The sequence below is a fragment of the Lepisosteus platostomus genome, chromosome 13 (assembly GCF_059453375.1).
Source record: "Lepisosteus platostomus isolate fLepPlt1 chromosome 13, fLepPlt1.hap1, whole genome shotgun sequence".
Classification (NCBI taxonomy): domain Eukaryota; kingdom Metazoa; phylum Chordata; class Actinopteri; order Semionotiformes; family Lepisosteidae; genus Lepisosteus; species Lepisosteus platostomus.
Genome location: NC_142623.1, coordinates 10,746,196 through 10,767,553, shown reverse-complemented (window position 1 = coordinate 10,767,553; position 21,358 = coordinate 10,746,196). Strand labels below are relative to the sequence as shown.

General features: G+C 46.1%; 1 protein-coding gene across 1 annotated transcript; it reads right to left on the bottom strand.

Annotated features, from left to right (window-relative positions):
- Positions 1 to 355: 355 nt before the first annotated feature.
- On the bottom strand, positions 356 to 20,470 carry e2f2 (E2F transcription factor 2). Its single transcript, XM_088603092.1, has 7 exons — positions 19,596 to 20,470; positions 11,578 to 11,683; positions 10,311 to 10,530; positions 9,471 to 9,635; positions 9,061 to 9,175; positions 7,841 to 8,015; positions 356 to 6,835 (listed from the first exon to the last, which is right to left on the bottom strand). The coding sequence occupies exons 1-7, from the start codon at positions 19,857 to 19,859 to the stop codon at positions 6,585 to 6,587; spliced, it is 1,296 nt and encodes a 431-aa protein (XP_088459218.1). The 5' UTR covers positions 19,860 to 20,470; the 3' UTR covers positions 356 to 6,584.
- Positions 20,471 to 21,358: the final 888 nt, after the last annotated feature.

The window sequence follows — 21,358 nt, the reverse complement described above, 5'->3', positions numbered from 1 at the left end:
AAGAAAAAGTAGGCTTCCGCTATCGTCTCTGCCGCCAGAACAGTTTCTGTAGCAGAACGCGTTTAGATCCGGGGTGTGTACATGTTTATAGAACTATACTGCAAAGTCTATTATTTGAACAAAACCAGCAGCACCTGGGGTTTTAAACCTCTAACCTGCCTATTCGGAGCGTAAACCCTGGCAACTACTCCACACTGCCACTCAAGTAATTCAAGTGGAAAAGCTCCTCAGTAGACATCTCGGTTCTGTGAAGGAGGACGCAGTGCAATGATGAGATGATGATGATTAAGACGATAAAATTAGTGACACAGAAAGGCGGCCCACTAAGTTCAAGTGCAGGAAAAGACTCCACATGTTTCATCATGGCTTCAACGCTTTATTGGAAAATTAAAGACCAAAAAACAAATGCAGAATTTAAGTGCCACACATTGAGTCAACTAAAAAAAAAAAAAAACTTACTAGTATTACAGTAAGAATACCAGAATATGGCAGTCACAATGATGCAGGAAACTGCACAAAAATAATCCATTTTTTTTATAAATACAATCTGTACAATGTCACAAAAAATGACTCCTACCCAAACATCAATGAAAATCGAGCACTTACAATGCTTACAAAACCAACCTCGTCCTATATGCACACACACACACACGCGTTACAACTCCGATGTTTTTGCTCATACAGAAAAGAGATTAAAAAAACACTTATATACAATAGGAAAAAAGTTTTACTAAAACTTCAACTTCCACACTCTGGCTGAAGGCTAATGCTTATTCCCTTGTTTCCCCAGCAACAGAGCTCAAATTCCAGAATCTTCCTTCTCCCTCCATGAGCACACGGAAGGCTGGGAACCAGCCATCGCTTGTGCAAGCGGAATACAGAGCCGAGGAAGAAAATTGCGAAAATTGCTCGGATCAGACCTCGAAGAGGACGTCTCTGAGCTCTGGGGCCGGGCCAAAAAACTTGAACACAGGCCGCACAATGCGGTTGAGACAGGCGGGACAAGGACTCATTTATTCCTCAGTACGAGGAACCTAAGGTTTTACTTTACCACAAGAGCCCTCCCGCCCCAGTATCAAACAATTTGATACTGTTCAACTCCTGAATATAACTTGGTGACTGGCACCTGGAATGGCTTAAAACGGAGAACTGCTGCCTGACTGCAGGCCAAGACAAGCCTGGAGTTTGACCTCAGTGGCTCCGTGTGGGCCAGTGAGCGACTCCCAAGGCTTTATAACCACAGACCTGAACCAGAGGAGCTTGTTTCACATGGAGGGAAGCATGCCAGCCTGCACACTCAGGTGAGACCCCACACAGCGCTCGCCTTGGCATTGCGATTCCAATTCACATAGTAGCTCAATTGAATTAATTACTGGCCCAATTGGAGCAGCTTTCCAAGCTCTTCAGGCGCTGCTGTGTCAGAGACCTCGGAAACGCAGTGGACTGTGGCCCTCCAGGACTGGAGTTAATCACAACCACAAAGGAAAAAAAAAACTTTGAAGCTGGGCTCGGTGTGGCCCTTCGTCATCATCTGCCGTCATTTCGACCCACTAGAGGGACAAGTTGCATTGAGACATAACCGATCTTAACTTAATTCAACTCGGTAGTTTGAGTGTTGAGCAAAATGTTTCGATATGGTTTCACACAATGGGCAAAACTTCACTTTTTCACCGCAGTGACAACCACCCAAACTAACAATTTCCATTTTTCGTGCCATTCAATTTACGACTTTCGGGATGGAAAAATACAAACCGAGCAGCTTGATGTATGGAACCTCTTCATAATTCACTTTTAATAAAAAAGTTGCCTTCCAAAACAGAACTGCTCCATTCTGGCACACCAGGTCCACAGAAAGAGGTCTTTATGCTGTTCTGACGTAGTCTAATTTAAGACCTTGCAGAACCGCTGTATTTCCACTGGTAATGTCTCAGGAACCTCCTCTAACTTGGAGCATGTGATGTGGCCCAGTAGGACAGTGACAATAACATTTGAAACTGCAGAACAGAAGCAAAAACTCTGTCCCAAAAAGCAGACATTTTTCTCGAAGATATGAAAGAGGTGGACTCCCCTTGATGAAAGGGATAAAATTCAACTCTACCACCCTACTGAAGCCTTTCTGCAACTCTATCGAAAAAGAAGGGAGAACAAAATAAACTTGCCCCCCATTTTCCCCGGTTTTAAAGCCTTTCCGGTAAATTGAATTTTATGCATCTCTCCAGCAGTTCAGCTCATCAGTTTATCTGTGGTTTTAACTGAAGGGAGGCTGGAGGACATACATAAAATCAAGGCAGTACAGGGTCACTTCTGGCCTTCAGCTCCAATCAGTGCTCAGAGTCTGGGTCTTCCATACAAACACTGAGCAGAAGATCAGCATCTTTCACCGTCGGCTCCACACTTTTCAAGCTTGTGAGCAACTTGGCTCAGAGGGATCCGCAGCACAGCAATTGCTCCTGCACATTTTGAAGACATTTTTCAAGCACCAAAACATTAAGACTCAAATCATTAATTGAATTCATTAACATAAGCCATTGAGGGATAAAAGCACTCAGCCCTCTTCTATACTGCATTTTCAACTCATAAAAACCCCCAGATTCACAGAATCGTAGCTTATAAAAACATCAGAATTCGCCACCGGAAAAAAAAACACTTTTTACAATTTAAAAAAAGAACAAAATCTGTCTTGAAAAAATAGTTTCAGATTTACCACTCAAAGAGGCAAAACTTCCAGAGTGGTTAATTCTTCAGGTGAAGCCTAGCTGCCAACTACTGTCACAACAGGTGAGCAAGACCTGCTGTGAATCTACACCCTGATAAAAACAAGCAGCTGGCACTGAGACTCAGCGAAGCACCAAGCATATTCACACCGGTCACCAGTTAGAACCAGCTAGAGGTAGCAGAGCGATAAAGGAGATACCATCCCTCTCTGCAGGCTAGTGAGGTGAAGACAACCCAGTATAATTATAGCACCAACATACTCTCCAAGGAGTTAGAACCAAAGGCTAAGATAATACCATATGGTCAGAAGACAGTTCAAATGAGACCATTGACAAGACTGTAAAGGATAACTGGTCACTCTGCAGCTGATCAGTGCTTTGCAATTCTGGTCAAGCATATCGGCTTTAACTATACTCCTGGGTTTCTAAAATAAATCCTCAGTTGAGAAGACATTTTGCTTAAGGCTCCGTAGTTTAAACAGGGCCTAGAAAGTGCCACCATGTAAAGACACTTCTGAATTACGGAATTCACGTTTTGCATCACTGTTTCACAGCTGAATACGACTCAAAACAAGGCTTGGTGAACAAATTATAAGGCAAAGTTTAACAACCTAGCAGAAAGCTCCATATAATGAAAACTGAAATTATAATTCGTGAATGAAAGAGGCATTTCACAGGGCGTTTCATATTTCTTTTGAAATGGCAGATTGTTGAGGAATTGGATGCATTAGCTACTTTCCAAATAACTGCAGTCAGTTATTTCTTTTTCATATAACCTGTGGCAATGCTTAAGAGATCCTACTGGACCAGAATTACAGCATTGTGAATTATATCCACCATCTGGCCACAGTGAAAAAACAGTTCCTTATTTATCCTGCCTAACACCGGCACAATATACTTTTCTTTTCAGTAGGTTGTATTCAGGATAATTTGTTAACACTTAGTCTAATAATCAGCAGCTGAAGTCTGTTCTGCAACTCTGATATCTATGTTCAAGCCCAAAATGTTAAAGGCAGCTATACACACAAAATAATGGCAGTGGTTCCCTCTTCAGAAAAACCTGTAAAAGTAAATGAAAAAAGAACCCCTAGCACAGCCAAACTAACGTCCCCCTCTAGTGGCTGAATGTTTACGCGGATTTAAACAAATCTCCCAAGTCTCACCCAGAGTTACACACAAGAAGGGTTACTAGCATCTGTAAGAAATATTATGTATTTTGTCACCAGAGGATTATAGAATATTATTCAATATTCTATTCGGCGTGACTGTTTCTAAAAGATCAAGGTCTATTATTCATGTCTCATTTCTACCAGTTGGTACAATTTGACAGAAGTAAAACAAGCTCTTAATGTTTAAAAATGAGAAAATATGTTAGGAAACACACCATAGGAAACTGGAGATCTGAAAGACTTCCGTGATAGCTTGATAAAGCTGGCCAGCCCTGCTCCAAGAGAGAGGGACAGCCCGGCAGATTTATAGATCACCCTTAAACCTGAATTTACAGATTGGAACATAGGCCAACTAAGCATGGAATCTTCTGCAATAGAGGTGCAAACCACATAGTGTATAAGTACTAATATACACTGGAATATTAACTTCATAATGTGTTATTTTAACCAAAACATTCAAACAGGAAATATTTCTGGGCAGAGCTACCCTGGACTATCAATAACCAAACTGCTCAGAGAGTGAGTCCTCATCACTAGTTTTTTGGGTCCGGCCAGCACCATGATTTCACGAATTATCAAGAACGGTCATGAATCATCATGAACTGCGAGATCTGTGCCAACATCAGAGCTGGTTTACACCACAGTCAGGACAACCCCGAGACAGACCTGTGCCAGCTCTGCAGCAGTTCAAGCCTTGGGGTGTTGAAGGCACATCTGGTCACTTTTACAGGGTCCCGAGCTCCCCAATATCAGGGTAAAAGTCTAAGTGAGGTTTTAATATGACAAAACATATTTCAATAAGGTGCTTGAACCTCTGCTTAGGCAGAGAAACTTAATTCCCTACAGCAGCAGGACTGGAAGGATTTACTTTACATGGCAGCAGGACTGGAATAGACACAGTAAACTAAACGTGCACAATCTCCAGTCCACACTACCACAGAACCCCTGGGCTACCAGCTCTTTAATTGCAATCATTAACCCAGAAAGCCAATTAAATCATTCAGGTGTTAATCAAAGCCTAGTTCTGTAACCAAGAAGACCGAAGAGGTCTAGAGTATGGGTGGAATACGGAACATCCACAAATCAGTGTCAGAAATATCTACTACATCTGAACACTCAAGATACCACCTCAATCTGTAGTTTTGAGGATACAATTTTTGAAAACGGGTTTAAGGCGAGATATAAAAATCTGCGCGGTGAGGACTGGACTCCCCTCTCTCAGAACTTTAACACCTGGGTTTCACATTAAAAATAATGTCCATTTAAAATGGTGTCTATGGTTTTGTACCTGAAGCCCATACCCATGGAGAATCTATTTCCCCACTGTCTGCAAACCACAGTAGGCCCCTCAGTGCAGTGCTCAGTGAGCAAGACCGAAACTATCACACACTGATAAAATACCTGCAGCGTCAGAAACATCAGATAAAGCTGCTGTACATCTTCTGTGTCTTGCACAGTACACAAATCCGACAGACTGACGGTCAGCTACATGCAGATTTTAGGTTTAAGACCTGGAGTTGTTTTCTGACAATTTTAAAAACCAACCATGGCTACTCATCTGAACACACAGCCATCGCGTAGCATCAAAAAAGGTTTGGATTCGGCAACCAAAAACTTTCAGAAATCCACAATCTTCAGTATCCCGCAGAGAAAGTGGATCCGTAAAAACATTTTCACAAAGTGCTCTTCAAGCACAGTACATTACATACAGGCAGATAAAACATCCTAGAACAGCTCTTGACAATTTCCCCAAAACAACAACAATAAAACATATGGCTTAAAAATTTCCATCATACAGTGGCTTATTAGTCCATTTCATTCACTTGGGGTTTAATTGCAGAGAATTAGGGGTACAACCTAGGATGGGTTAGGAGAAATCAGACCCTTAGTGTGAAAGGACTGCACCCTGCTTTTTAACTCCTGAGTTCTGGGAATGGAGGCAAACCTACAAATAAAAAAAGAAGATCCCTTCATCTACAAATGAATCTTTGTATCAGCACAGAAGGGTGCACCACTGAAGATCAACTCAACTTAAGCATTCCAAAATGTCCCATTGGAATATTCTCAGATTCCTGCTTGCTGGATTCAGAAAACACACTGCGATCCCAGCAACTCATTCAGACTGCTGGCAAGGGACAAGGTCTCCTCTCAGTTTCTGAAAGCCCGTTACTCAAGACCAACACTGCTGGGACAAGTAACCTGTTAAAAAGTACACAGAATCCATGATGCACAGGAATCAGGCGGAATTAGTTTTGCCGATTGAAAGAGTTCTCAAGTAATCAGAAAAAAAAAAGCCCTCACCATTAAGGTAAGGTTTATATGGGAAATAATTTTAAAGCAATTCTGTTAGGCAAATGGCTACTCAAATCGTATTTGAGCACCCAGAGTAGAGTGTCCACATGAGTCTGTATCACTCTGTCCGATACAAATGGACTTCCTGGAGAATCAGTGCTGTGACCACAGGAGGAACGTCTCAGGTCACGATGAGATTTTTTTTTTTTTACTTTTCTGGTGTGGGAGGCGAGGAACTTAATCGGTGATAGTCCAGACACCGACGAGTTCCTATAAGAAGGTGCACACAAAAAAAAAACACAAAAGGAAAAAACAAATCCTGAATAGAGGGCCAGAGACCTAGGAGATCTGATGTCTCAGGATCTGCTGCCCTCAAGCAATGCCATTCAGAGAGCCGCCGAGGAAGCCCTCAGCTCTTGAGCAAGTCGCCCAGGTCGTAGGTGTTGAAGAAGTCCGAGACCCCCTCCCCATCCTCCAGCCCCCAGAGGTAATCCTCGCTGTCCAGCGGGGGTGAGAAACAGACGAAGGGGGCGCCGTCAGCGGCAAAAGAAGAGGTCGAGGGCAGCTGGTCCTCGGTTATCTGCAACAGGCTCGGGGGCAGACCCAGGAGCCCCTCCACATCCAGAAGCACGCTGGATGCTGGGGAAGGTTTGAGGGTATCTGCAGAGGGAAATACACCCCAGACAGGGGAGAGGAAGGGGTTAAACTCAAGGAGCGGGCCCGTGGGGAGGCCACACTCTAATGCATTCTGGGACACAGCTGCTAAACAGAAGTACAGAACCCCTGCTCAGCTACCCAGGTCTGGCAAATCAACCAACGCTACCTAGCACAGGCAGCGGTTTCGCTTGCTCTGTTTTATGGCTGGGGTTGTATCTCAGAAGGTCTTCATTTGTAGAATGCACAAGAATAAATCAAATTTAACAGCACTGTCTTTAACAAAGATAATGAAGCCTTAACCATGGCCATTACTTTATCTATCCATTTATACCAAACGGTGTCGTGGGGCCATGTGTACTATTACCTATAAAAAAATCCATCTCATTTAAAATTTAGCATCCATGGTGTCCACCTTATCGTATAGGAGCAGCCTGTGCATACTCTGAAAGACAAAACGACTCCAGTGCTCTCTGCTATACCACGTTTTGGTGCTCCATGGTGAATTTGAAGTGCTGTCGTTACACACCCTCAAAGGTTTTTAATATACAACAGGTATAGGGTGATTACCTGGACCTTTAACATTCAATACACTGAGACAGGCAGGAAAGTCTGCAGTTGCCTTTCAAACCGCAAGAACCCTCACCACATCTCCCAGGGAAGGAGGAAACCAGCTGGCAGTGCCTGAGCAGAACCGCATACTGTTCCACTAGGTAGCTCATCAAAAACACGGAGGTGCCCTGTGCCTGTGCTGTACGACACAGCAAAATCCAACCATCCAACAGCCCTTTACAGATCACCCTAAAGTAGCTTTTTATTTAAAAAGTATTGATCAATTAAGCTAGGAAAACACCAATTTGTTGGAATTGATCTCTAAATTACTTGTTTGCCCCATCACAGTTAAAATGAGAAATTCAGACTCTGGTGGTTTGATGGAACTGGTAAGGCCTGCCAGAGCTGGAGCTCACCAGGACCAGAACACACATAGATGAAGCAGCTCTCCGTATTTACCCTCCGCAGGCTCCTGTTTCCCGGGGGGGGACTGCGGCGTGGATGGGGTCCAGGGTTCCTCCTCTTTGATGGGCGTGCTGGTCTTGACTGGGCTGCCGTCTTGCAGCTCCTGCTCTGGACACAGGTACACCTCGATGGGGCCGTTCTTGCTCTTCAGGTAGATCTGGAGAGAGCCCTGGAGAAGGACAGACCTGTCACCACCCATGCCACAGCCCTCTCCCAGCCCCTCAGACCAGGCAGGTCTGCAGAGCCTTGTCACATCCGGTGAGGATCAAGAGCCTCACCTGGAGCTTAAACAAACGAAACTTTTCACGATTTAGGCCACAGTATAAAACAGCTCCCCCAATTCAAAGGGAAAACATTAAGTATTATATCAACTGCATAGAGTACCCCCAACCTGTCCGCCTAGATTCACATAATTCTTTACTCTTTTATCCATGCTTTTCTGGACACCCAAAGTGCTTTACAGGTAATGTTTAGCAGCCATATCACCCTGCAACTCACAACTGGCAACCCACTGAAACTAAGCAGGTGTGAGCCTGGTCAGTACCTGGATGGGAGACCTCCTGGGAAAAACTAAGGTTGCTGCTGGAGGAGGTGTTTGTGGGGCCAGCAGGGGGCGCTCAGCCTGTGGCACCCACAGTGCACCAGCACGCTCACCACACACCAGCTATCAGTGGGGAGGAGAACAGAGTGATAAGCCAGTTCATAGATGGGGATTATTAGGAGGTCATGACTGGTAAAGGCCAGGGGAAACACCGAGACTTTTAATGACAATGGAGAGTCAGGAGCTCAGTTTGACGCCTCAACCAAAGGACGGTGCCTTTTTTACAGTATAGTGTCCCCATAGCCATACAGGGCATTAGGACCTGGCCCCATTAACACCTCTTCCAGCAGCAACCTTAGCTTTCCCTTAGAGGTCTCTAGCAATGAGATCACTAGTCCCATCCAGATCTTGTAGTTGCGAATAGAAAACTAATTCAATAATCTCATAGAGCTGTTTGTTGAAGGCTCCCAGGTTATTAGTTCCTACATCATAACTCATGTTTCAGGCACCAACACTCCTCTGTGCAACAAAGCACCTAACCAAACACCCTCTACATCCTATAGACTACGCTCCGGGGACAACACTCAAAACTCATACCCCTCTTTCCCCTTGGCTTGTCCACATGAGAATACAAAGTTACTAGACTGAGCGATAGACAATCCATGACACCTACATCTGTGGACTCTGGGACCTCCAGCTTGGTCTCCGATGGGGCTTTGACAGCGATGACCGTCTGATCCTTCAGGCTGGTGATGGATCGGATGTCTTGATAGGTGACATACCCCAAGGTAGGCAGGAGTTAAGGGAAGCCAAGAGCAAATGGGTCACCTTCAGCAGAATGCACTATTTTCCAGGATAGAATCATGGACACACGGGGGAGCGCTTGTCTTTGTTATAGTATCCCGAGATCCATACCAGATATTCAATCCTTTTGCCCAAAATCATTAATGAATATTCCCAAACAGACTCTGCCTGGGACCAGTACAATAAGATGGCAATTTTCCCCAGTACCCTCTCCCCTTTCTTCCGTTACCAGTCCCCCAGCCCACCCCAGCTCAGGAGCAGCTCCTGGCGGAAGGATATCGTTGGTTGTCCTTTTGCTCCGTCAGCTCCTTCAGCTGGGCGCTACTGCTCCGGATAAGGTCATCCAGGGCCTTTTCCGCTTTATCCAGCTCTGCCAGTTCCCTCCGCAGGCCGCGCTGCTTCTCGGGGCCTGCAGGCGAGCCCCCCAGCACGCTCCCGCCCACCCTGAAAAAAATCAAGAAGAAACGGGATCGTAAATCTCCATCACTCGCAAGCCTGAAGACCTAAAACAAACATTTATCCAGCTATCCATTCATAAACCAGCAGTGGGCAACCACCATCAACCTGGCACCAATCTATGCTGCTGGGTTTACGGGACAAAATGGAGTGCATTACAACCCCATTTAACAGACCAGGAACTCATCCAGAGTTCAGAGCACTTCGCCTTTCTCCACACAGCTCTATCTGGGCTGGGATTGCACAAGATTACATTAGAATGGTCACAAACGGGCTATTCAGCCCATCTAGCCTGCTTGGTAGCAAGGAGCTAATTGATCAGATGATCTAATCAAAGAAGCCAGGGTATCGGCTTAGTCCACACGGCCCCCGAGGAATCAAGCACAACGAGACACTTGGTTTGGCTGTAGATTTACACAGGATGCGTTATGGAGAGTGTTGCATTTGAACTAAAAATCAGATTCCTTTTTCTTTACATAGGGTTATAGTTATCGTGTGTGTTCTGCAGAACTCCAGCAGCAGCAGCGCCTGAGAATTTCGGCCACTCCTGCCGGAATCCTGCTTGCTCCTCCCAGCCCAGCTGCAGGCAGACGTGGGTTCGACGGCCGCCGCGGCTGCCGACCCAGCGGGAAAGCGGCCCAGGCCCAGCGCGGGGGTACTCACACCCACTGGATGTTGTTCTTGGATTTCTTGCGGATGAGCTGCACCCCCTCCAGCACGTTGGTGATGTCGTAGATGCGCCGCTTCTGCACCTCCAGCACCTCGGCCGCCCAGTTCAGGTCCAGCACCCCATCCGCCGACTCGCTCAGGAGCCCCACAAACTTCTTGGTGAGCAGCCCCAGTGAGGTGTCGTACCTGGTGCGCTCGCCGGGGGACTTGGGCGCTGTGAGGCAAGGAGAGAAAGAGAAGAATTGCCTTTGAGGACCTCTTTCTGCCTTTGAATTTTGTAGCATTGGGAAAAATTCAGCGCCATTATCCATCCATTTTTTAAACCACCACCATCTTGCACCCATTGCTTGCTGGGATAGGCACTGGCTCCCCCATGACCCTCTATTTAGAAAACGGTTGGAAGATGAATGGATGGATATAGAGGTTTCTAAATGGCCATGCTATACATGAGTACACCAAACATCAATACAATGATGGGTAACACGAGATTTAATAAAAACAGAAATTACACCAATATGGGAAATTGCCCAGCTCAAGAGCTGTGATGAAGCCATGCAATCTCTTCCAATTTATAGAGCCTCTACAAAAATCCTGATTTTTTTTTACAAAGTACAATGAGTTAAACTGAAGAAGCCCTACAGACAGCCTACATCAAACCAAGAAATGAGCAGGAGACACTGTAACAAAATCAAATATTTGCCAAGTGAAAGGTTCTAAATCCAGTTCCACATCTGGATTTCCAGCCCTCACTCTGCAGATGAGTCCGAGCCCCACGCCCACACTTCCACCTGGCTCCCGTTCCAGGATCACTCAAACGTTTGAAAAGGAATCCATAAGGTTATGGACAGTAAGCCCAGGAGCCCTAACCTAATCTCCACCCCCTTGTACAGCAGGATCGGTTAAGTTTTTAAAGCTAAATAAAACTAAACGTCACAATATAAAAACTGAAAGAAGCAGCCACTCTGCCAGTCTTCCACCCACTGTCTGCCAGGGAAGTCTCACTGAGCCCCAGGACTGGACCAAGAACTTCCTGGCCTTCTGCACTTTAGGCAAGGAGGAAAAAAAACAGTGGTTCTGGAGTAACAGTCGCTGATTACTGACCCAGTTCAACCTGCGTGAGCAAAACCTCTGAGCTTCACACTGGGATTAAAAAACAACAACAGAGGCTAGAGATGATAAAGAAAGCTTTAAAGCATCCCCTCTGGGTTAAATGGCCGAGCACAAACCCAGCGCTGTTACCAAACTCTCCCCGATCACTCACTCTTCGGGCTAGGCAGGCGGGGCACAGTCCTGCCCTTTCCTTTGGGGGTGCGCAGGTCTGGCAGATACAGGGGATCATTGCCTTCCAGGTCCAGCTTCCTCTTCGCCTGAGGGAGACAGAACACCCATCACAGCCGGCCCCCCAAAAAAACCACAGCCGTCCCCGTGCCCCAGCTCTTCAGCAGAAGCACGGGGCGGGCCCACTTTTACAGGTGACAAAGACGTACCGCTTCACAGAGGTGCCACAGAGTGGGTGGGGGTAGGTGGGTGGTTAATCACCTAGTGACAAACCCAGAGAGCCCCCAGTGCATCTCCATTATGAAACAGAGATCTCACCTCCGGGTTTTACCAACCGGTACACATCATGATCGCCCATCCCCTTTCTCTTCTGCTGCAAATGAATTCCAGTTTGGTCTGCAAGTAAAAAGTATCAAACCTTTAACCAAATAAACCGAGAATACCCATTTCTCTCGCGTATGTCGTCCATCAACCTGGCCGGTTAATTTGCACCGCCCTTGTTTTTTGTTTTTGCTTCCAACACGTGGAGTCATTTCTTTGCGATGCTTTAACCCTCTTCCACCACCTCAACCAATTCTCTGGTTTACAACAGCAACGGGCTTCAGACCAGCTCAGCTGGCTGTTCTCTTTGTGGGTTTATAGCCATGGAAAATTAAAAGAACTAGAAAAAAAAATAGTTCTTGGCCACTTTTCGGCTTGAAGTCTCAAGTGCCACCCCCCCCCAACCCACCACACACACACTTTCTCACCTTCTTTCCCCTAACAATAAAGCCACATCCTTAACCACTTAAAAGCACAGCCTGCGCCTGACATGAGGCGAGCTGCCGTAACTACTTCCCGGCAGGAAGTCGCGTTCCCTTTGACTCGTACAGGGGCCTGAATAGAACTGAGCCCCTCACACTCACCCCCCCCCCCCCCACCATGAATGTTTCTGAGCACATCACCGCAACTAAGAGAGGCCCCCCCCAACCCCGATTCACCAGACCCCACACCCCGCTTGTCCCCAAACGTGACAAAATAAAGAACACCCCTGCCACCGTCGGCAACACAGAACTCCGCGATGGGCTACAAAAAGCACAAACCTCAACAAGCCAGGTGGTTTGCACTGGACCGTTTCTTTATAATGAACAGACTGGAGGGCCAGCAGGGGTTTCTCTCTCTCTCTCTCTCCTCAGCAGTCGCTGCTCCAGGGCCAGTACGAGCAGGATTAAAACCTGGGATCGCTCCAAGGCACGCCCCAATCCACGCCGGTCCAGGGGCTACGGTTAACACGACCCACAATCCTCCTCCTCTTGATCTCAGCCCCCCCCCGGGATGAAACCTACACCAAAAATCAGGGCCTCGGGCTTGTTGCCAAGAAACCGGCAGCAGTGCATTTACTTAACCCTGTTTAGTCAAGTTATTTCCGGAATGTAACTAAAAAAGGGCTCACAGGTAGCCCTGCAGTGGAGGAACACTAGAAAGCGGAAGTGATGGCTGAACTCATCTGCATAGCAAAGGTGATGGAATTCAGCTGGTGGGCAGGTAACTGAATTGAAAGTTAACAAAAAAAATACTGAAGGCAAAAGGTTGTTTGTTTGAATGCAAATATGCACCACAAGCACACTGGAAAGGAGTAAACACACAGGTATTCCACAGCCATTAACAGTTTTGGCTTCAGGTAAGGATTAGACAGCAAAGGGGATTAACCACTGTCCTGTAAACTCCATTACAAAAGAAGCATTGGAAATGCCCTTGAATGGATATATACATTCAATGCATGCACATACAGGCATCCAGACATGCTGTCACTACGTGAGTGAGGACTGCAGCTATAGGGCATGACTATACCAGCACATCTAACCAATCTGAACAATTTCATCGCCACAACACCCTCCCTAAATTGAAACTTAAGGTCCAGACTGTTGGTACAGTGCTTCGACTGTGCAAATCGGAACAAAAGGCCTTAGTCCTGGGAACACACCTTGATCGGAAATTGACCAGTTGGTCTAGGAGGTAAAAAGGGTGCTCTTCCACTACAATCAAGCTGATCGAGTCTGGGTCAGAGAGTTAAAGACCAACAGCTCACCCTGATGGCTTGTCCCCGTTTAAAAACATCAGCAGGCGGGAGCCAGCAGCGAGCAGACATGTCAGGAGTGAGCATGCGGCGCGGCCCTCCAGAGAGGATCCAGCAGGAGGGAAGAAACGCTTCTTTGTTCCACCCTAGATTCCCAGGCTCCGCTCCGCAGCCACACCTGCTAGCGACATCTGGGGGTTTCCAACAGGTGGGACGAGGGGCCGAGCTGAAGCAACAGCAGGGAGCAGCTTTAGAGCTCCACTTTGGCTCTCTTCAAAAGCCCAGTCATTGCCAAAGTAAGAGAGGCTAAAAAATTGTGAATAGAAGGCGCGGTGGTTTCTGAAGGGAGGGAACAGGTAGGCATAACCAGTTTTGCTTGGTTTTGCTTGGTGTGCTGGCTATTCTGTAGATCCCCAGCAAAGTCATCTAAAAAGGTAGCAAATAGGCAAACAACAGGGTAAGCCTCCTAACCCACCCCGACAAACGACAACCTGCTTTAGTTGTGGCTGCATTGAAACTAACTTGTTGCGATACAGACCAGGGCATTTCTCAGAAAAATCAGACTCCTTCCTCCCACACACGCACACAGAGACGGCCGACACAGAAGGGCATAGGAAAAAAAACACACTAGATCTGCTGACTTCACCATAACCAATACAGCTTACACACCTCTACTGCAAAAACAAAAAAAAGACACCCAAGAACAACTGCAGCTGATGACTTGCAGGAATAAGCAGCTCTTAAACATTCAGACACATTCCATCACCTCCACATGCTGTTCTTGTGCAGTCCAGGCTCAGTGCCACAGCTCCAATAAGATCCTATGAAGAGCAAGAAGATTGTATGCCGGTGGCTTACAATAACACAATCAATTTCTATGTTATTGTGTATTTTGTTTTTAGAAGTACAGGTAGAAATCAAGGGTGGAAAATGCCTCAAGGGCAATACCACTGGATTGGTTTAGGATTTATTAACCCATCCCACTGTTCCTTTCTAAGACCTGAGAGCCAACTGCAATACATTTAAATCTCAATAATTTCAATTTCAATTTCAATAAGTCTGTGCTGTGCACACCAGCCTTTTAATTAAGGGTTAACTTCCTTAAATATTCTTATGTTTTTTTTACTTTGTTCCAGTTATAATCTCACCTACAGTGTCCATTTCAATAAACTGCATACTTCTTCTTCTTGGAAACAGGCTCCAATATGACTTTAATGAAGCAACTTAATACTTAACTGAATAATTGCTTTATCTTTAGAAACATCCTCCTGCAAGACTAACTGGAGCCCTGCTCTGGTCTCATCAACCACATCTTTAAAACAACTTACCGTGCGAAACGGCACAGAAGCCACCGAGACGTGCCAGGGAGGCAGGAGAAGCAAGATGAGAGTGGCAGGGACAGGTCAGCACCACAGGCTGAGAGCTGTGTTCAGTTTCAACACCACTGCCAATTGCTTAATGACTGATGCATAGCTCGGCCCCAGAACGAGCTGGAGAATCTAAACTGGATCTCGGAACGGCGCAGTAACCACAGGAAACAACTGCAGCAGGCCTATCACCCGCCTCCAGTCATTTAGCGCCATTTGCAAGCTGAAAAGTGTCAAATCCGTGCTTATGAAATTAAACAAATGAACTAGAAAAGATGTACTGGTAGGTTAATTGGCTTCTGGAAAAAAACAGCCCAGCTGTGAGTGTGTGCGTCTGTCTGCCCTGCAATGGACTGGCATCCCGTCCAGAGTGTACCCCACCTTGCACCCATAGGCTTGCCAAGATAGCGTTTGACTCCCCCAGTAATCCTGTACTGAATAGAACAGAAAATGGATTACTTGTCCATCATGAACCAGGTGGTCAGGTGCAAGATTCCAGGGTATAAACATTTTGACCTAAATGTCAATACCTAGTTTGACAAGTCTAATGCTATGCCAGCTCAAAGCATGTTGTGGCTGGCAAAGGTCTGTGAGGTCATAAATTCAGAGGCTGAAGCCTTACCCACACAATCTGAAGCACAGAACGATGATATTCCCTTAGGCTTGATGTTCCCTCAAGCCTGCAAAACACATCTACTGTAACACGTGGAGCTCACATCATGAACTCGAACAGAAGCTCTGAGGCCAGGCAAAGCTTTACTCAAGGTTAAGGATTGCAGATTTTTCTGGGAACATGGCAGTTTCGGTTTCATCGGAAAAAAAAAAGAAGAGAGATGGAGATCGAGCTGATTGAGATTACCACAGGCACTTCCATTCACTGAAGAGAACAGAGCCTCTTACAACAGAATCCATCTGTATTTCGCAGTCTGCCACTAAAGGAACCTGCAGTTCTTACAACATACCTGACGCACAGACCATTACACTCTCACACGACTGTTTTTCCACCAACCTTCCTACTGCTGCAGTATCAGACTGTGCACGTGGACACGCCCTTCCCACAATCCTTCACAGAGAAACCTGGGGTCTGTGGGACAATCAGCTCCTTTCAAAGTGCAATCGGTCTGACAGTCTTAACAAATTCCTTGAAAAACCTATGACATTCATCCATCCGTCTTGTTACCACTTTATCTAATACGGGGAAGCCAGAGTCTATCCCAGGAAGCAACAGGCTCAAGGCAGGACACAGACACACACCAATTTTCCCAGAAGCTAATAAGCCTACCAGTATGAAGAAACTGGAGCACGCAGAGGAAACCTACATGGACACAGGGAGAACATACAAACTCCACACAGATATCGCACCAGGTCTGGAACTGAACCCAGGGCCCCAGCAGTCTGAGGCAGGAGAGCCAATCACTGTACCACCCACACCTGTGACACTAGCAAAGAAAATACTGCAGACGTTCTTTCTTGATCGCCATGACACACCTATGAACAGATTAATCTTTTCCCACTGGTCTGCACCTATGAACAGCACAGCCCACTGCAGCTACATCTTAAAGGAGGAGGGCTTTCAGAAGCTCAGCAGGCTGTGACTGGAGAGGTCATCCAGCAACCACGTCCGCAAAACGGGCAGGGCGGTCACACTCACACGCGAGCAGCTCTCTCCTTCTCTGAAGGGCACTGGCCGACAGGAGGCCAGGCTAACAAGGGCCAGCCCTGGGATTAGTGAGAAATCCGCTTTGAGCACCAAATCTCTGAGCAAACGACCAGAGCTGGGGATGACAAGACCACGGCACAGGAGAGAAAGGAATGGGATCACCTTCCCAAACCAAATATCAAGGAACAGACAAATCCTGAAAATGTATTGGATTTATGTTCTAGAATGAAAACAGGTTGTCCACACTTGAGCCTGGGTGCAGGGGGGTGAGGTGTTCAAGATCTCAGCAAATCTGTCACATTAAGCCGACAAGGAGCTGACTGAGCTTGTTTAGAGCCAAGCTGGAATGTGCCAAGATGCCCACCTTGCAGGACTGGGATTGCTCTTCCCTGATCCAGGGGTGCAACCGTCTGGAATTTGTCCAAGAACCTGTGGCTTTAAAGTGGGGCTGAGTGATCATGATCCCTCTGTCCTGGTAGGCAAGTCTCTTGAATAATCAGCACTTCCAAGGAAACCCTGAAGAGAACCCATTTATCCAGCAGCCTTTTACTGGAGCAATGATGCTCAAGGCTACCATACCAGTGCCCCATCTGGGATTTAAACCCGCAGCCCTCCCATCAGTGCCGATCACTGTGCCACACTGCTGAACCCCAAACAGCAGCAATACCACATGTACAGCCCAGAGAGCTGCACAAATCAGGGTAGCCCACCTCCAAACATCAATAGCTTTTAGGAGTACAGTGCTTTAGCCACCACTCTGCACTGCCCCAGAATAATAAGGGAGTGTTCCCCACTCTACATACAAACCTGGGATCTGAACTCCCAATCCTCCAGTTACTGGCCCAGACCCCTGACCACTGCTGCCCCTTAAAGAAACTTAATTACTATGCAGTTGTGTTGTTCACTGTATTGAGATCCTAATCAAAGCACTTACACTTTTATACCTTTACATCTCGATGTTTCTAGCAGCACAACGCAGACCTTTATTTTTCAGTGACTTTCCTGCTTGAGAATAGTAATAATCCATGTTCCTGCAAACTACTAGTTTTGGCAGTAGCTGTACTAACAAATGCACCATCTCACAGCTGACAAAAAACACAGAAATTTCAGAATAGTCTGTGAAGAGGTCAAGATGCAGTGCTTTCCTCTCAACACAACAACTTAAAAAGACGACCTGTAATAGGAACAAAGCGTCACATATTGCTGTGAGTTTGAGCAATTGAGGACCAGAATATTGCACACCTGTGTAGTTCAATGTAAATCCGGCTGGGACAGATGCAATTACTTCCCTGTGCTTCAATCCAATCAAAGGTTAAAAATAATTGCCCTCTCCCCTTCAGGCTTACCCTATACCAGAAAAAATACAGAGCAGGTTTGAGTGACACACTCCTACATTCTCTCATGCAAATCAACTGTTAGTTGATAGGGCAGACATGAGCACCCAAGAAAGTCAAATCAAGTGCTATTTTCATAATGTGGCACCACCAGGTTACGCCGCACACATCACTTCAACTGACGTGGTGCACCCAGGAAATCTGACGTGCACCACAAAAAGCTGAAGACCATATTTTTGTAGTTCTTCAAAATTTGAATTGAAGGGGCAGGGACGCACCCTGAACTGCGCAAGTTCCAATTGCTCTTTCTAAACATCATCTACGTCCATCTGAGGCTATATACAGCCTCGGCATTTCTACTCAAGCAATTCATTCATAAAGGAGAAGCAAAAAAAAAACTGCTCATCACACTTCGATCCAGTTACCCCAGAGGCTTTTAAACTGTTGGTTTTTTTTTTGTTTGGAGTAGAAACACCTTCGCACGAACTCCGCCTTAAACTGGCTTTTCCTTGCGAACAGCTGAATTCATCCGAACTACACCTGCGCAGACCTACCCCCGTAGCCCTCCTGCGCACTGCAGCCGCAAACAGGGCTTGACCCCTGACCTCTGCACTCTCCACCCTGAAGTGACAGCGGCAGGTTGTGTGGATGTGAACGCACTAGGAGTACAGCAGGTGTCACACAGAATGGCAACCCTACGGAAAAGGACACCAACAGCTGTGCAGAATGAATGGAGCAAGTTGGTCAAAATTAGCTTGTATGTTTGCGATCACAACGAAGCGTCCCCTGGTTCCCAATGCACATGTGCGCGGATAACGCACACGATTCAACTATCTCGTTTTATTCATATTTCATCACGCTCTGCTGTATTATTTGGGAACCAATGGAGAGGTTTCATTTCCGTTTTAATGACGCACATCTCCCGGTCTTGTGCCTCTGTCTCGGGCTATTCTTATGGTACCCACCCCCCCTCCTCTTCAGGCGTGTCTCTGGTCCTCCACTGACCCCCTCTCTCAGGCTGTAACAGCTGGGATGCGAGACCACGGCCTCTATCAAAGGGGACCCGCAGCCTCCTTCCACGCCGCCCGCGGGAAAAGCCCAGACCTCACTCTTCCATCTTTTTACTGCCACTTCAGAAGACGGCCCCACTGACTTTGCGTTCGCTTCCAAAGCGAGTCACCATTTAGAGTCCTTCGCCACTTAAACGACTTCTGGGCACCGCAGACTCGAGCGCTGCACAATTACACAAATCTCGCAATTTTTTTGGCCGAAAAATTAAAACATCGCTCCCCCCCCACCCCCCGCACATACACTCACATTTAATAACGCGACACGGATTGAGCTCTAAACTTGTGCTCGCAAAATTTACGCATCCAGCCCAGTTAAAGCGATCAGTAAAGTCAATCTGAAATTCTCATATTGACTCGACGTTTCGATTGCGACGCAACATTAAATTAAAGTTGCATACAAAACGACACGCCTTACAGCTACGGGGGTACCATCCTAGACCGCAAGGTGTAAGAAAGGGCACTTTATTCAAAATAAAAGGTTAAGTTGGAGCGCATTAAATCATTGCGGACTTACCGGTAGCCTCCCGGAGGTAGCTCTGATGGGCTTCGCTTCAGGCCCGTGGGGGGTGGAGTACAGACAGCTCGCCCTCTGATCCCCAGAAGCGGTGTTGCAGATCTGGCTGAGGTAGCCAGACGATAAAGAGTTGATCGGAGGACTCGACAGTTCAGTACCGAATAATTCGGTTCTTGCCCCGGCTAACACCTTCCTCGTCGACCCCGAAAAGCCAACTGCTCCCTTCCCGGAAGCCGGAGAGACCCCTCTGGGTAACCGCATCATCTTTTATTCTGCTCTGCTAAAAATTCCCACTCAAGTCTGCCACTCAATCGGGGGAAAAAAATAATAATGCGGTATATCCTTTTTGTGTGAACGACCGGCTTCCAGAAGCTTTAGCAGAAATGTGCATTCATAAAAACGATTAAATATTAAAAACAATGCAGCTGACTGCTGCTCTTGCCGATTGTCGATAAACAATAGGTTAAAAGGCTAAAAATACGCAGAATACACACAAGTAATAAAGTCTTAAATAATCTATCTGTAGTAAACGCCACCTCTTTTAAGATTTCAGTATTTTTAAACTAATCTAAAACAAAATTGCTTCGTAGACCTAGATCTGGTTACTGCATCGAAAAGCAAGAGAATGAAAGTGGACTTCCAACTCTAATAGTGTCAAAAATCCAAAAAATACCGCCTATCCCTTCCAATATAGGCATATCCAGATTCAGCAAAGTCTGCAGATTCACAATCCTGGATCAGAATCCCTAATACAAGTGTATTTTGTACAGGATGCTTCGGATTTTCATCGGAGTGCATGAACAGTCCTGCTGAATTCCTGCTATTTCAAAGTTACAACAGCTTCAACTCCCCAGCTGATCAAACCTGCAGTTTTAGCGCCAAAGTGCGTCCCGCGAAATTTGGATCTCCCGCGGCTGGAGCTCGGCTCTGATTGGTCACAATGCTGCCCGTTTGTTGGTTATTTGCATAGAACTGTTGGAGCGCGAGGGGAGGGTCCCTGTCTTTAAAGAGACAGAGGCCGACATTCTGGACTAAGCTTGAACTCTTTATTTACCTGCTGCATTTAAATTGCTTACAGGCAGCAACTCGAATCAGACATTTGGGGACCTGAAGAAATGCGCAGGATTGCATCGTATTCAGTAGAACTTTGTTAAGAAGCAGCTTGTGGGAGCTGCCTCCCATAAAACAAAAAATCCGATTATTTACCAACGTAATTCAGCATGAATACCACCAGGAGGACTGTAATTTAAATATTCTTCAAGCCTCAGGGGAATCGTACATCCGGGGGTTGACACGAAAAACTGAGAGCTTCGGATTTGTTTTTCTTTAAAGTGAATTTCAGGCTGAGCTCGCTTGTCCTGCGCCTCAACTTTTTCTGCTACCTGGCTTTCTGAGCGCTTAGCCAAGCAACTGAGTGTGACCAGCTATTTATATACATGATGTACACGTATTTATTTAGATATTTACTTATATATTACTGTGTATAGAGTATACATTTTGCAGCAACTGAACGTTTAAGTCTAAATAATAATAATATTAGTATTAATAATAATGTCCTCTCCTCACTGTACCCACTAAATCACGGACTTTTGGCGACTGTTGGTTCTGTCGCTACTCCAGCGTTGTGGGATGACCTTCCTCAGACTCTATGAGACAACTTCTTTAACTCTCTTCAAATCTCAATTTAAAACTTACCTTTTTACCAAGGTCTGCGTCTGATTGCCTACATTTGTAAACACCTGTATTATTATTTTTATTCTTGA